The sequence below is a fragment of the Muntiacus reevesi genome, chromosome 6 (genome assembly GCF_963930625.1).
Source record: "Muntiacus reevesi chromosome 6, mMunRee1.1, whole genome shotgun sequence".
Lineage (NCBI taxonomy): Eukaryota > Metazoa > Chordata > Mammalia > Artiodactyla > Cervidae > Muntiacus > Muntiacus reevesi.
In genome coordinates this window covers 82,231,811-82,248,889 of record NC_089254.1, presented here as the reverse complement: position 1 = coordinate 82,248,889, position 17,079 = coordinate 82,231,811, and the positions used below count along the sequence as shown (strand labels likewise).

Sequence of the window (17,079 nt, the reverse complement as noted above, 5' to 3'; positions counted from 1 at the left end):
TGTTGCTGAATTCCAGGTAGCTGCACTTAATCTCTTTGCGGCCTGGCCTTTTCATATTAGTTTGCTGTAATACGAAAAGAACCTTCAGCTTTAAAGAACGGCTCCCCACCCTTCCCCAGTTGGAAGGGAGGAAATCAGTTAATTGCAGCCTGTCAGAGTTGTTTTAGGTGACTTTGTACTTCTCCAGCTTAAGATCAACATGAACCTTAGACATTTCAGGCTGGAAATTTAAATAGCAGCAAAAAAAAAAAAAGCCTGGGTTTCGCTAATGCCAGGAATGACTCATCTGGTGAGAATGGTATTGTATTGATAATACAATACCGAGAGAAGGAAAAGACTGTGGTATCTGCTTTTCTTTGTATCTCTGACCTTGAGGAGAATTAGAACTTGTTTGTTGCAGAAGTTGAGCATCTAATGTTCTGGTGCACCTGTTAGGTCTAATATGTTAAATGGCAAAGCACTTGCCGTTTCCTGTGATTGCTTTGTGGGTGAAGTATTTTCTGCAATCTGGTGAACTGATTTGTTTTGTTTTGCTTTAAAGAATGTATTCATTTGTATTTCTTGTCTCTCTTGTTTCTCAAAAATATGCTTTCTCATTCTGTTTCAACACCCTGGTCTCATCATTACATCTTGTAGAATCTGTTTGGCTTTTTATTTTCAAGGTAACATGGTTATGATTTGTTTTTAATATAGAGACCATGAACCAGGCGACTCCCGCGAGGAAGCTGGAAGAGGTTCTTCATCTAGCAGAGCTCTGCATTGAAGTCTTACAGCAGAATGAAGAGCATCATGCAGAGGTGATGACTTGTTTTAACTGTCACATGAAGCCGTGCATAATGCTTTGCGATAGTCGGAATGGCACTGAAGATGTGGCCTGTCCATAGCCTTTGATACACACCTGGCCATTTATCTATAGTAAACTGAGAATGTGTGCTTTTCCTGGAAATATAACTCCTATATGTTACAAAGGAATTGTGTATGTCTATAATTTAGTATCTATACCTGACAACTGTCTTTCTGTGCGGAAAACGGAAGAGCTTATGAGATCTGCCAGAGGTGTACAACTAGCAAGAAGCAAAGCTGGGACATGACCCCCATCTAATGATGCCAGATCACTCACTAGCTTTTCTCCCTGTATCCTGATGGCTTTAGTTTAGAAATGTAAGTTAGTCGATGTGCACAAGGAGAAGTAGTGATAAACAATAATAAAATCACACAGAAGACATTCATAACTGCGTCATTGGCAACTAGTGTTTCACTTTTACCATTAAGCGTTTCTTTCAATTTTCACTAACCCTGCATTTTTAATAGTTTTCAAAAGTTCTGGTTCTAATTATGTATTGACATTCAGTAGAGATATAAAATGGTATTTCATCAGGCAAGCCGCTTATTCTGAGATTTAAAAGTGTCATTCTTTCTAATAGCCATGAGTTCATTTTTTTGAAAAAACAGGAGTTTTTTGACTTTGAATTAGGTAGAGAAAATGTATAAAATTAAATAAATGTAATACATTTCAGTGCCCTAGCAATCCTTTTATTCTTGAGAAAGTATGTGAAATGAGCAAGAAGGAAAAAGAACAGATACAGAAGAATTTATAGAATATTCATATTTAATGAAGCCTAGTCCTCAAAAATATAAGAAACTATAGAAGTACATTTTAAGCAAATTCTCAGAAAAGAATATTCATGAAGCCCTGCTATAGATAACTAAGATGTATTGTATCTGCTTATAAATATGATCATTCAAAACATCTGCTTTTAGCTCACACTATGGAATCAAGTTTTTACCTTGCATCTGTCATGTGTGAACTTGTTATGGATATTTTATTTTAAACTGAAGAAACAGCTGCTTCAATAATTTGAAATGAATTCCCAGGAGGAGCTTTTCTAGGCTAGTACTACTGCTGTGTTACAATGAAAATGATTATATGATAAAAATGTATGTATGTGTTGTCTTTGTCTTTTGTTAAAAGGCATTATCATCAGAGTATTAGACCTTTTCGAATTCAAAAAAAAATTCTGATTGGCTATCCAATTTCACAGGTACATCTAATTTACATTTCACAAAAATTACATTTAATCTTCCTACACTAATAAGGAAAATAATAACTCTTCTGTCTTTTAAGTGTAAATAATGTTAAATACTCCCTGCAACCACTATATGCTTTGTTAAAGTACAATGTATCCAAACACAATTAAAATGTAAGTATTACTTATTTTCTAAGCTACAAAAATATAGTTGATTTTATTGAACAGAGATAATCAAAACTTATAAATATCACTGAACTAGATGCCAAAATACAGAAGTATTATAATGACCTCTTTTTAAAATGCTTTGTGTCACTATGGCATGTCTTCATTCCACAATGCTTCCAAATTCTTGGGATTCCTCAGGGAAGAGAGGTGAGTAGAATCGTTTTCATCATTTTCATAGCATGGAATAACTCTTTTACGTGAAGATAAGATAGAACCCACTCTGGTTATAGTTTTAAAGCCACCTTAGTCCCTCTCCTTGGAATTAGCCATTCCCTTCTCCAGGAGATCAATCGAACCCAGGTCTCCTAAATCGCAGGTAGGTTCTTTACCAGCTGAGACACCAGGGAAGCCCAAGAATACTGGAGAGGGTAGCCTGTCCCTTTTCCAGCAGATCTTTCTGACCCAGGAATTGAACCTGGGTCTCCTGCCCTGCAGGTAGATTCTTTACCAGCTGAGCTACCAGGGAAGCTGAAATTAACGACTGTATGTATTTAAACAGACCAATCTTGGTTGTACTGTTTCCATGAAAATGTCTTATTACCAACTGCCTGCATAATTATTGCTGGCCATCTAAGTAAAGGCCAGCTTTGCCTGAAGGATTTTCCACTGTTTTCAACCAGGAGATCCAGGTTTTTCTCTACTGGGGGGAGGAGTGAATTAGTCTTATTCCAAAGTCATTTCCAGAGTGAGTGGATGGATGGCATTGTACAGTAATGTTGATTTTGCTGGATTTCCTGGCTAGACTGTCTTCACTGCACAAAAGAGAACCCAGCCCAGCTCCCTAGGTGGAGGTTAATGCATCTGTCTCAGACACCTTCAAGTGGCCATGTGTCAGCTCCTCTCTTTTTCCCTCCTCCTCCCCTCCTCAGGGGTGGTTCACTTCACGGGGCCAAGAGGTTGTTTCTGTCCTTCAACAGTTTCTCAGTTGAGCAGGTTTCGCGTCCTTCAGATCTTTCACAATAACTTGCTTCTAAGATAGTCCTCCCTTCTCTCTGAGGACCTCTCAACCTCTCCCCTCAGGCTTTTCTTCCGAATTTCTATGTTTTCTCTTGAAAAAGATAGTTTAAGCTCCTTTCCAGAAAATCTTTAAAGCCATCTTTCACATTCCTGGGACGAGACTGTGTCTGACCAGAAATTTAGACAAACTGATCCGACCACTGTCCGTCTAAGGCCCCTCACTCTGACAAAGGCGGCGAGTTCCAGATGCCTTCTGGAAAGCCTTGGGCTCTCACCCCAGCACACGCCTGCACACACGTGCACCACGTTCCTGGTGAGAAAACTTGCTGGCGATACACAGTCAGGCCAACTCCAGACTCTACACTTTCCAGGGAGCACGTTGTTATTTCTCAAATTCAATAGAGTGGCCGGGATGGGCGTCTTGTCTCAGTTCTGCCGGCAGGTTTGACACTCAGCATCATAGCAGAAATGTAAGTGCAGAGAGAAAGATGACACTGCAAGCCTGAGATGTCCCTTTCAATCCTGTCAGACTCTTCCTCCCCTGGCGGATCCTGGGACTTGGCTATGGGGATGGAGGGCCAGGAATATCCCCCAGGGAAGAGGCAGAGACAGAGACAACGTGATAGATATGAGCACAGCTCAGGTTATTACTCTGTGACTTATTGTTGCAGCAGAATCTTAATTGAAGGTCCCTAAAATATTTTAAATATAATATCGTCCACCATATTGGTGACACTGTAGGCCAGGCGAATGTCAGGCAGTAATTCAGTGTTTGCCACTTGGCTCCCTGTGAATGGTGGATGTATCGTGCTCTCCAGCTGACTGGGTCCCAGGTTGTTCCAACAGTAGAGGATTGCAGGGAGAGTAGTTCAGTGCGGACACACATACCTGTGATCCTGGCCATTCATGTAAACATCAGTGTCTGAACCAGATTATGTGTCTGGATGTGAGTGAGTGAGTGAAAATCGCTCATTGTGTCCCGCTCTTTGCAACCCCGTGGACTGTAGCCCGCCAGGCTCCTCTGTCCATGGGATTCTCCAAGCAAGAATACAGTGTGGGTAACCGTTCCCTTCTCCGGGGGATCTTCCCAACCCAGGGATCAAACCTCGGTCTCTTGCATCGCAGGCAGATTCTTTACCGTCTGAGCCACCAGGGAAGCCCATGCATCTGGATAGATTATATCAGCCATTAAAAAGAATTCATTTGAATCAGTTCTATTGAGATGGATGAAACTGGAGCCCATTATACAGAGTGAAGTAAGCCAGAAAGATAAAGAACATTACAGTATACTAACACACATATATGGAATTTAGAAAGATGGTAACGATAACCCTATATGCAAAACAGAAAAAGAGACACAGATGTACAGAACAGACTTTTGGACTCTGTGGGAGAAGGTGAGGGTGGGATGTTTCGAGAGAACAGCATCGAAACATGTATATTATCTATAGTGAAACAGATCACCAGCCCAGGTTGGATCCATGAGACAAGTGCTCAGGCCTGGTGCACTGGGAAGACCCAGAGGGATGGGGTAGAGAGGGAGGTGGGAGGGGGGGGGATCGGGACGGGGAATACATGTAAATCCATGGCTGATTCATGTCAATGTATGACAAAACCCACTACAATATTGTAATTAGCCTCCAACTAATAAAAATAAATGAAAAAAAAAAGCAAAAGAAAAGATGTTTGATTTTTAAAAATGTTTCCCATTGCTTTTGTTTATTCCTTATTGTTGTTGTTCAGTCACTAAATCGTGTCCAACTGTGACTCCATGAACTGCAGTGCACCAGGCTTCCCTGTCCTTCACTATCTCCTAGTTTGCTTAAATTCGTATCCATTGAGTTGGTAATGCCATCCCACTATCTCATGCTCTGTGGCCCCCTTCTCTTCTCACCTTCAGTCTTTCCCAGCATCAGGGTCTTTTCCAGTGAGTTGGCAGTGCACATCAGATAGCCAATGTATTCAAACTTCAGCTTCAGAATCAGTCTTTCCAGTGACTTATTCATAAACAAGGGCTGTTTACTACACACTACTAAGTAATTGCAGTCATCTCAACAGTTGAGTTCATCTTAATTACACAGCATTTATATCTGGATAGCCAGTGAGATAAATCAACTTTTCATTTTTAGGAAAGGTTTAGGTTTAGGGTTAGATTAGCCTGTGGTACAACAAATGTTCCTATTTTTGGAAGAAGATGACCAGCAAGTGATTTTCATATGGCTGAGCTATAGAGGAAGAATTCCACTTGCAGCAGGACTCTCAGACGAAACTGCATGGTCACAAATACCCTACCGAAAATGTTTCTTAGTCACTAACTTACAAATACATAATAATAAGAGTAGCACTTTACCTTGACATACCTTTTGAAGCATTTTGAGCTCCTCATTTCGATTGATTATTTTAATATTTATATTCATCTAGGAACCCAGTTGGAGAAGGCAGTGGCACCCCACTCCAGTACTCTTGCCTGCAAAATCCCATGGACAGATGAGCCTGGTAGGCTGTGGTCCATGGGGTCGCTAAGAGTCGGACACGACTGAGCAACTTCACTTTCCCTTTTCACTTTCATGCATTGGAAAAGAAAATGGCAACCCACTCCAGTCTTCTTGCCTGGAGAATCCCAGGGACGGGGGAGCCTGGTGGGCTGCCGTCTATGGGGTCGCACAGAGTCGGACACAACTGAAGCGACTTAGCAGCAGCAGGAACCCAATTAGGGAAATATGGTTATGAATTGAGTTGCAGAAAACTTATGATTCCTTTGACATGAGTTTAGGTGTCACCCTGAAGGTTCAAATCCACTCTACTGGCTCCTCAAGAGAGCTTCAATATTTCTAGAATATGGCCTCTCAGCATCATGTTACTGTATGTGTATGTTGGGAAGTGTAATGACACCCTAGACACTGAACTGTGTCCAGAGCTTTTAGGATCATCTACAAAATAAAAGATTACAAGCTGATCTTTTTGGGGTGTGGAGGAAGCATGTAATATGTTCCAAAATCAGATGCACTGTTTTTGCTCATTTATGCAGTCATCATTTTTTTGTTGTTGTAAAATATGAAATGTTTACTGCATTTTGAGGGCAAAAGTAATAAAAAGACTTAAGACCCCCCAAAAATATGAAAAAGATATTATAAAAAATAAGACTATAATAGATGTTCTGGCAAAAACATGCTCAGAGGACAAAAACATTGGTCTGATTTGCAGAACTAGATAGGCAAACAGATGAACAAAAAGGCAGTGTGTTATATATATATAGTTGATTAAGAAACTAGATAGACAGTTTCTAAATATGTAGTTGATTAAGAAACTAGAAAGACAGAAAGGCAGTGTGCTATATAGAGAGTTGATTAAGAAGAGGCCATATATGTAAGATGCAGAGTACATCATGAGAAACGCTGGACTGGAAGAAGGACAAGCTGGAATCAAGATTGCCCGGAGAAATATCAATAACCTCAGATATGCAGATGACACCACCCTTATGGCAGAAAGTGAAGAAGAACTAAACAGCCTCTTGATAAAAGTGAAAGAGAAGAGTGAAAAAGTTGGCTTAAAGCTCAACTTTCAGAAAACTAAGATCATGGCATCCGGACCCATCACTTCATGGGAAATAGATGGGGAAACAGTGGAAACAATGGCTAACTTTATTTTCCTGGGCTCCAAAATCACTGCAGATGGTGATTGCAGCCATGAAATTAAAAGATGCTTACTCCTTGGAAGGAATGTTATGACCAACCTAGACAGCATATTAAAAAGCAGAGACATTACTTTGCCAACAAAGGTCTGTCTAGTCAAAGCTATGGTTTTTCCAGTAGTCATGTATGGATGTGAGAGTTGGACCATAAAGAAAGCTGAGCACTGAAGAATTGATGCTTTTGAACTGTGGTGTTGGAGAAGACTCTTGAGAGTCCCTTGGACTGCAAGGAGATCCAACCAGTGTATCCTAAAGGAGATCAGTCCTGGGTGTTCATTGGAAGGACTGATGTTGAAGCTGAAACTCCAATCCTTTGGCTACCTGATGTGAAGAGCTGACTCACTTGAAAAGACCCTGATGCTGGGAAAGTTTGAGGGAAGGAAGAGAAGGGGACAACAGAGGATGAGATGCTTGGATGGCATCACTGACTCAGTGGACATGGGTTTGGGTGGACGCCAGGATTTGGTGATGGACAGGGAGGCCTGACGTGTTGCGGTTCCTGGGGTCGCAAAGAGTCGGACATGACTGAGCGACTGAACTGAATATATGTAAGAGCTTGATCTCTACACTCCAGCTGACCTGAATTCAAATTATTGCTCTGTTACCAATTTTATGACTTTGGGCAAGTTCCTTAATCTTTCTGACTTTGCTAACCTGTAAAACCCCTGGGTTGGGAAGATCCCCTGAAGAAGGGCATGGCAACCCAGTCCAGTATTCTTGCCTGGAGAACCCCATGGACAGAGGAGCCTGGTGGGCTACAGTTCATAGGGTTGTAAAGAGTCAGACACAACTGAACCGACTTAGCGTGCAACCGTAAAATAAGGATAATTGTACCATCTACCTGAAAGGATTAAGTAAAATAATGTGCAAAAAGTCTTTAGAACAGTACTTGCACATAGAAACTATTCCACTAATGTTGGACATTACTATTCTTAAAACATCTAAAGCTAACATTATAAGATTTGTGTGAATTTTGACTCATTTTTGTGTTGCTGATAATGATTCATTTTTTACTTTCGTACAGCAAGAGATTTTCATATCCCTTGACTTTTCCACATAACCCTGGAGGAGGCTAGGAAAAGTATTGTTACTGCCAATTTGCAGATGAGGAAGTGGAAATCGATCCAAGAACTGATTTGCCCATGAGCACTCAAGTCTCACCAAGTTCAAAATCTCAGTACTCTTCCATTTTCAGAGATAGTCTTACTTGCCGCTGTTTCCAGCTTCACTGAGTAAACAAACATGGCTTTCAGAGTATTATCTGCCACAAATATTGGAGAAGGCAATGGCAACCCACTGCAATACTCTTGCCTGGAAAATCCCATGGACGGAGGAGCCTGGTGGGCTGCAGTCCATGGGGTCGCAAAGAGTTGGACACGACTGAGCGACCTCACTTTCCCTTTTCACTTTCATGCATTGGAGGAGGAAATGGCAACCCACTCGTATTCTTGCCTGGAGAATACCAGGGACAGGGGACCCTGGTGGGCTGCCATCCATGGGGTCGCACAGAGTTGGACACGACTGAGCGACCTCACTCCCTTTTCACTTTCATGCATTGGAGGAGGAAATGGCAACCCACTCGTATTCTTGCCTGGAGAATACCAGGGACAGGGGACCCTGGTGGGCTGCCATCCATGGGGTCGCACAGAGTTGGACACGACTGAAGCAACTTAGCAGCAGCAGCAACACTAGAGTTTGTTATTTGTACTGCACCACCCTTTTTCTTTACCTGTTTTCTTCAGTTTCCACCTACTAATTAGTTACACAATAATATTTTTTATAAATATATTGAACATTATCATTGTGGCAAAAGTTTTTAAGAAAATACTCAATATGTCCATATCTTATAATCCACTTTTTTTTGGTTTGTGGTTTGGCTCTTTTTGTTATAATTGAACTTATTTTGGAAGACATTGATGGAGTTTTGCAACCACAAATCTCACATGTTCTAAAAAAGTTCTTCAAAGTAAATATGGACTTCTCTAAGTGTAATATGATGAAACTTTTTCTAACGTTATTTTTAACTGAAAGAATAACAGAAATATCTGTATCACACAAATGTGTGTGATAATTTTATAGTTACTTGATTAAAAAGTTCTAGTGCTATCAAAAGCTACATTTAAAAAGGGGAGAGGGGAAGACCTGAGAGACATTTCACTAAAAACAGTATAAAGAGAGCCCTAAAACGTATGAGAAATGGTAAATTCATCCAAAATTAGAAAAATTCAGATTAAAACAAAACTGAGATACTGTAGCCAGAGAAGCTCACATTATTTTTTGTGTGAGTATTCTCTGGTGGCTCAAACAGTAAAGAATCTACCTGCAATGCAGGAGACCTGGGTTTGATTCCTGGGTTGGGAAAAACCCCTGGAGAAGGGAATGGCAGACCACTCTAGTATTCTTGCCTGGAGAAGTCCACGGACAGAGGATGTTGGTGGGCTACAGTCCAGGGCTCACAGAGTCGGACACAACTGAGTGACTCACACAGGCACATAATGAGAATACTAAAAATAAGATATACCTTCTAAGCAAAATGTCAAGTATACAATACAGTGTTGTAGGTACTGTGCTGTTAGTAGACCTCTAGGATGTGTTCACCTTATATAACTGAATCTTTGTACCACCACACTTTCATGAATACCCTCCTTTTACATCCTTTCCCCAGTCAGTCTACTCTCTGAAATGACCATTCCACTCTCTGCTTCTATGAAATTGACTATTTTTGATTCCTCATGTAAGTCATAAAGTATGACTATGTAAAGTATTTGTCCTTCTGTCTCTGGCTTATTTTACTTAATGTCCTCCAGGTTCAATCATGCTGCTACAAATGGCATGGTTGCCTTCTTTTCTCAGGTGAAAATTATTGTATTGTGTGTACATATCATATTTTGTTTTCTAGTTATTCATTTGTGGGTTTGTTATTGTTGTTCAGTCACTAAGTCACGTCCAACTCTCTGTGACCCCATGGACTGCAGCACCCGAGGCTTCCCTGTCCTTAACCATCTCTTGGAGTTTGCTGAAACTCATGTCCGTTGAGTCGGAGATGCCATCCAACCATCTCATCCGCTGTCGCCCCCTTCTGCTCCTGCCCTCAATCTTTCCCAGCATCAGGGGCTTTTCTAATGAGTCAGCTCTTCGAATCAGGTGGCCAAAGTATTGGAGCTTCAGCTTCAGTGTCAGTCCTTCCAATGGATACTCAGGGTGGATTTATTTTAGGATTGACTGGTTTCATCTCCCTGCAGTCCAGTGGACTCTCAAGAGTCTTCTCCAGCACCACAATTTGAATGCAAAAATTCTCCAACTCTCACATCCATACATGACTACTGGAAAAAACATAGCTTTGACTATACAGACCTTTGTCGACAAAGTGATGGCTTGCTTCTGTGTCTTGCACACATGTTCAGTCACTTCGGTTGTGTCCAACTCTTTTCAACCCTGAGGACTGTAGCCCACCAGGCTGCTCTGTCCATGGGGATTCTCCAGGCAAGAATATTAGAGTGAGTTGGCATGCCCTCTGTGCTTAGCTACTGTGAATAGTACTGCATTGACTGTGGCAGTGTAAATATCTGAGATTCTTATTTCAATTCCTTTAGAAATATACCCAGGGGTGGGATTGATGGGTCATATGAGAGTTCTATTTTTAATTTTTGAAGGAACTTTCATACTGTTTTCCATAATGGCTGCACCAATTTACATTTCTATCAACAGTGTACAAGGGTTCTCTTTCCTCTACAACCTCAACAAAACTTATCTTTTGCTTTTGTAAATAATAGTCACTCTAACAGGTGTGAGGTAATATCTCATTGTGGTTTTGATTTGCATTTGAAAATCAAATGATAATCAGTGATGTTGAAACTTTTCATATACCTCTTGACCATTTGTTGGTCTTCTTTGGGAAAATGTCTGTTCGGTCCTATGTACATCTTTTAGTCATGTTATTTATTTTTTGTTTTGTTTTGTTTTTGCTTTGAGTTATAGGAGTGTACTATATATTTTGGATATTAGCCCTTTATCCTGTATATGGCCTACAAATATTTTCTCTCATTCCTTTGTTGGTTGATTTCTTTGCTGTTCATTAAGTTTTTAGTTTGATGATTTGCTTGTTTTTGCTTATGTTGTCTGTGCTTTTGGTGTCATATTTGAAAAACCATTGCCAAGGCAAAATTAAGAAGCTTTTCCTCTGTGTTTTCTCCCAGGAGTTTGATAGTTTCATGTCTTTAAGTATTTAATGCTTTCTGAGTTGATTTTTACACATGGTGCAAAACAGTAGTCCAGTTTGATTGTTTTGTTTGTGGATATCCAGTTTTACTGGCACTGTTTATTGAAGGGACTGTCCTTTCCTCATTTTATGTTCCTCCAGAATATAACCTTTCTGAAGGTTAGTTGATCATATATGTGTGGGTTTACTTCTGGGATCAGTATTCTCTGTCATTGGCCTAGGTGTCTGTATTGATGTTAGTGCAAGATTGATTTAATTACCACAGCTTAATAATTTACCTATATTGATATCAGAAAGTGTGGCGTCTTCAGCTTTGTTCTTAAGATTATTCTAGCTATCTGAGGTCATTTGGGATTCCATATGAATTTTAGAATTTTTTTTTCTATTCCTGTAAAAAAGAAAAAGTTCAATTGAATTTGATAGGGCTTGTGTTGAAACTGTAGATGGTTTGGGGTAATATGGGCATTTTAACAATATAAACTCTTCCAATCCATGACACTGGATAGTTTTCATTTATTTGGGACTACTTTAGTTTCTTTCATCAGTGTTTTATAATTTGTAGTTTACAAATCTTTCACCTATTTGGTTAGGTTTATTTCTAGGAATTTTTACTCTGTTGTTTCTTGATTTCTAATTTCTTTTTCAGATTGTTATTAGTGTGTATATAAATGCACATGATTTTTGTATGTTGATTTTATATCCCATGTGTGTGCATGCATGCTCATTCACTTTGAGTCTTTTTGAGTCTTTGCAACGCTATGGACTATAGTGCACCAGGCTTGTCAGTCCATGGGATATTTCAGGCAAGAATATTAGAGTGGGTTGCCATGCCCTCCTACAGGGCATCTTTCCAACCATTTGCATGCTTATATATTTATAATTATCCTAGTTTTCCGGTGAATTGACCCTCTCCCATTATGGAATGACCTTTTTTGTTTCTTGTGGTTATTGTTAACATATGTAAGTATAGCCACTCCTGGTCACTTTTGGTTATCATTTGCATGGAATATTTTTTCTACCCCTTCGCTTTCAGCCTATGTGTGTCCTTAAAGTGAGTTTCTCATAGGCAGCAACCTTATTGTTGTATCTTGTGCTTTTATCATTCAGCCGCTCTGTGTCTTTTGATTGAAGAGTTTAATCCATTTACATTTAAAATTATTGATAGATAAGACTTAGCTTTCAGTTGGACTTCAGATCTTTTCACCATCTACTTTAAACTTTTAACTCCAGTCACATACAAAACCCTGCAGTTTTACTTCCTGAATACACTTTATGTTATTGGTATCAAATTTTACCTCTTCTGTACTAATATTTATCCCTTAACAAATTTTTGTGGTTATAGTTATTATTAATACCTTCCTCTTTTGAATTTTATAGTACAGTTTAAAGTTATTTATGCACCAGCATTACAGTATTATTTGTCTATATATTTACCTTTACCAGTGATATTTATACTTTCATGCATATTTATGTTAGATTTAGCATCCTTTTGTTTCAACTTGGAGAATTTTCTTTCACACTTTTCTATAAGGCAGGTTTAGTGGTGACGAACTCGCTAAGTCTGAAAAAGTCTTTATCTTGCCTTCATTGTTAAAGGACAGTTTTGCTGTGTATGGTATTCTTGGTTAGCAGTTTTTCTTTAGCGTTTTGGATATATCTTACCACTCCCTCTAAACCTCCAGGGTTTCTGCTGGGAAATCTGATAATATTAGCCTTAATTTTTTATATGATGAGTCATTTTTCTCTTGCTGCTTTCAAAATCCTCTCTTTATCTTTAATTTTTGACATTTTATAATTATAATATGTCTCACTATAAGTCAACCCAGCTTGGGTCTTTTGGGTTTCATCAATTTGTATGTCCACTTCATTCCCCAGATTTGGGAAGTTTTCAGTCATTATTTCCTTACATAAGTTTTCTGTCTCTTTTTGTTTCTGGGACTCTAATAATATATATCAGATTGGTTCCCTTGAAGATGTACCACAAATATCATAGGCTTTCTTCAGTCTTTTCCATTCTTTTTTTTTCATTCCTCTGACTAGATAATTTCAAATTATTTGTTTTCAAGTTCATTGCTTCACTCTTCTATTTTGATCAAGTCTGCTGTTGAAGCTACCCTTTAAACTTTTTGGTTGTTGTATTCTTCAGCTCCAGAATAAAAATTGATTCTTTTCTATCGTTCTCTTTGTTGAAATTCTCATTTTTTCTTTTATTATTTTCCTGATTTCATTTAGTTATCTATTTTTTTTCTCTTGTAACTCTCTGAAGTGCTTTAAAACAGTTTTTGAAGTTTTTTAGGAACTTTATAGGTCTCCATTTCTTTCAAATTGGTTATGGGAGCTTTATTTTGTTCTTTTTTTTTTTGGTGTCCTGTTTCTAGATTCTTCATATTTCTTGTAGTCTTGCGTTATTGTTGTGCATTTGAAGAAACTGTCACTTCCTCCTTTCTTTACAGACTGACTTCACCAGTCAACTCAGCCAGATATTTTAGGTAGTCTGGTTGGTCGAATCCATAGGTGGGCTGGTTGGTGGGCCTGCTTCCAGTTTCCATGGACAGGTCACATTATTTTTGAGAACTTCCTAAAAAGTAAATATTCTTTTTACCCATCTAAACAGCAGAGAGTTTTTAGGTCCTATCTAGTGGGACCTAATTTACACTGGAGGGACAGGAAATCCCTCTCTCTGAATGTGTGTTTTAGTTTTAGATTTTGATTCATAAAAAAGTACTACAAGTAAAATGTAATTTTTTAAATGAGAAATAATTTTATGGATATATATTTAAATAGTAAGCAAATTTTATATTGATAAATATGATATCTAATATAGAGTTAAAATATAAAATGACATTGTATTTCTAAAAATACATCAATTTAAAACATTAGAAAAATATGTAAAACAAAAATTCCTTGTATGTCTTAATTTGTTCATAACTACTATGAATATTTTGGTGTATTTATGTCAATTCTTTTTCTCTATGACTAGAAATATTAAAACATTTGGTATCATATTCTACAATAATGTTCTACAATTTCACTTTTAATCACATTTTCACAGTATTTGTGTATGTTTCTAACAAGTAATCTATGTTTACATTATTTCCTTATTTGTTCACAGGCATTTGCCTGGTGGCCTGATTTATTGGCAGAGCATGCAGAGAAATTTTGGGCTTTATTCACAGTAGATATGGATACAGCACTTGAAGCCCAGCCACAAGACTCCTGGGACAGTTTTCCTCTTTTCCAACTGCTTAATAATTTCCTCAGAAATGATGGTAAGCATTTGCATTTCTTTTAGTGTGTTAAATGAGGAAGAGGAGAGAACATCGTGTGTGTGAGTGTGTATTTACAGAGTTCTAGCACTCGCTCAACAAGGATTGACCCAGGTAACATGTTTGCTCATCCCCCAGATATATCTGGCTAGGGTCCACGGGAGGCCAGCAACAATCTCACATTGTTCCACTGGCCCCAAAGTTGCTCTTATGCCTACCCTCCTGCCTTCAGGATTAGTGATAACACAGGGACCTTCTCACTGTACCTTGTGAATCAGAAAATCGTCAAAGATCAATATTTCTAAAGTACCTGAGAATACTAAAATCCCTGAAATACATCCTAGAGACTTATTATTCTAGATGTCCTGCCATATCAAGGCTTCTGCTAATTCACATTGTGTTAATGTTTGTGGACCAGATTTGGTTCTACAGATGATAGTAATGTTGCCCTGTGGTATGGCTTGCTTTCTCTCATTTAGAAATTAAAGAGAATATAAAGTTTCTCTACTGAGACATTTTTTTTCCAATGCAGTAATAACTTTTATCATGATTCTGGTCCATGGTCTTCTAGCAGATTGTATCGACACAGGTTTTCATCAGAATTTTTGGAGGAGTTTCTTAGCATGTAGTTTCCTGTGGGCCTTTCCTATGATGATTTTTTTAGATGCAGACACAGAGAGCAGACTTGTGGACACAGTAGGGCAAGAGAGAGTGGGAAGAATTGAGAGAGTAGCATTGACGTGAATACACTGCCAAGTGTAAAATAGCTAGCTAGTGGGAAGCCGCTCTCTAGCGCAGGGAGCTCAGTTTGGTGCTCTGTGATGGCCTTCAGGGCTAGGAGGGAGGCTCAACAGGCAGGTTGTATATGGATATGTATTATCTGATTCACTTTTCTGTACAGCAGAATCTAATACGATGTTACAAAGCAATTATACTCCAATTAGAAAGTTTAATTTTTTTTTTTTAATTTCCCTTCAACTTAAGTTTGGTTTCTACTGGCAGCCTTTGCTTCAACATTTGTAGTGATCTTGGGGTTGCTAATTCCCTATTCTAGAACATTCCTCTCACTATAAGCCAGGTTGAACTCCATGTCCTCCTAACCTCTGGTTCTGACTTATTCTGTTAAGTCAGTGGAATTGTCCTTCTTTTGTTGCATATGTTCTTTTCCCAGCCATTACTCCCAGTCATTTAACTCTTAGCATTTTCATGCCCATTACCATTCTCATCAGCTTCCCCTGAAAAGACCTCACTCCATTTCTCAGCATTGCTCTGGAGTGTGGTGCTAAGTAGAACAGAGTGCCCACAGCAGGGCTTGAGTAACCCAGGCCCCAGAGGGCTCCCCGTCTTCTGCCTTGTCTTCCTGCAGCCCACCTCTGCCCTCTCTTTCCCCAGAGCTCAGTCACACCGGTGATACAGTTCACACTTGCTGTCGTTGAAAACTCCAGATCTTTTTACTTCTGTCTTTCCAGGATATCACTACTCTGTACTTCTAGGTTTAAACTTAAGTCACTTTTTGGACTTTTATCTTTTTTTTTTAATTACTCTATTGATTTTGTTCATCACTCTAGTCCATCATTTCTTACCTTCCTTTGGTTATTCATCCCTTTGAGTCTGTGCTACAACTCCAACTCTTTTATTGGGAAAAAACATCTGCATAGATATGAAATTGTGTATAATATTGGACTCCCCATGGACATCTGTATTTTGGATATCAGGGTAGGAACCTTTGTTTTAGTAACAGGGGCATCATGTGGTAGTAATTAATAACATGGGCTTTAGTGCCCAACAGATTCACATCTGTCTCTGCTAGTTGCTATCTGACCTTTGACAATCACTTAATCTTGGTAAACTTTAAGTTCTTTATCTATAAAATAAAGAAAGAATAGTACATACAGTGTCATTGGTGGTGAGGATTAAAGAAGGCAATAGCTCATGTAAAATGAATGCTAAATAAATATTTTAGATATCAGTTAAAATGTCAATCGTGATTCCTTTGACCATCTTTTCATTCTCTTATCCAATTTAATTTCCAAAAACGTCTTATTAAAAAGTCAAAGAACTAAGCTACAATTCCTACTTCAGTTTCAGCAACAATGTCTGCTCTTAGGAGTTGCTACACCCAGTTATCCATATGTGAATTATTTATTCTGCAAATTATCTTCTCCCAGTTTTTAAGTTCTAGTTTAGTTCCCTCCTGCCAGGTAGCAGACTTCAAATGACCTTCTTCTTTCCCAGCCTCTTATCATCATTTTTTTCTGCTAAGAAATTACAAGTCAGGTTTAATATTGTCTTACGATAAATATATAGCAATAAACCTGCTGCCAAAAATGATGAATGTATTATACATTAAGTCCCTAAATGAAAATAAATAAGTATAGGATTATTTCTAACATTGCTTTTCTCCAGTTGCGTGAAAATTCAAGAATCAACCATATTTAGATTTATTAGAGGGTTGTTTTAAGATGAAAGTACTTATTAATGCTCACAGTAAAGATGATTTAACTTATTCAATATATTGCAATTTATTTATAGAGAAAGCAAAATATGTTATAGATTTCTTAGAAATTTTCTTTGGAACCTCTGCTGTAATGCCAATAAATTAGCATCTTTTAAATTTAATTTTTAAGATCTCTCAAAATGTCCAAAAAAACATTAAAAAGAGAAAAATTGGTTTTTAAAAGAGATATGTGA

General features: G+C 38.5%; 1 protein-coding gene across 10 annotated transcripts in view; it reads left to right on the top strand.

Annotated features, from left to right (window-relative positions):
* CADPS2 (calcium dependent secretion activator 2) overlaps positions 1-17,079 on the top strand; it is a 544,800-nt gene that overhangs the window by 441,054 nt on the left and 86,667 nt on the right. For all 10 annotated transcript variants that reach the window (XM_065938665.1, XM_065938663.1, XM_065938662.1 and 7 more), the window contains 2 exons: positions 694-797; positions 14,235-14,391. In XM_065938665.1, coding sequence (XP_065794737.1) covers positions 694-797; positions 14,235-14,391 — 261 coding nt within the window. The remainder of the gene's footprint in view (positions 1-693; positions 798-14,234; positions 14,392-17,079) is intronic.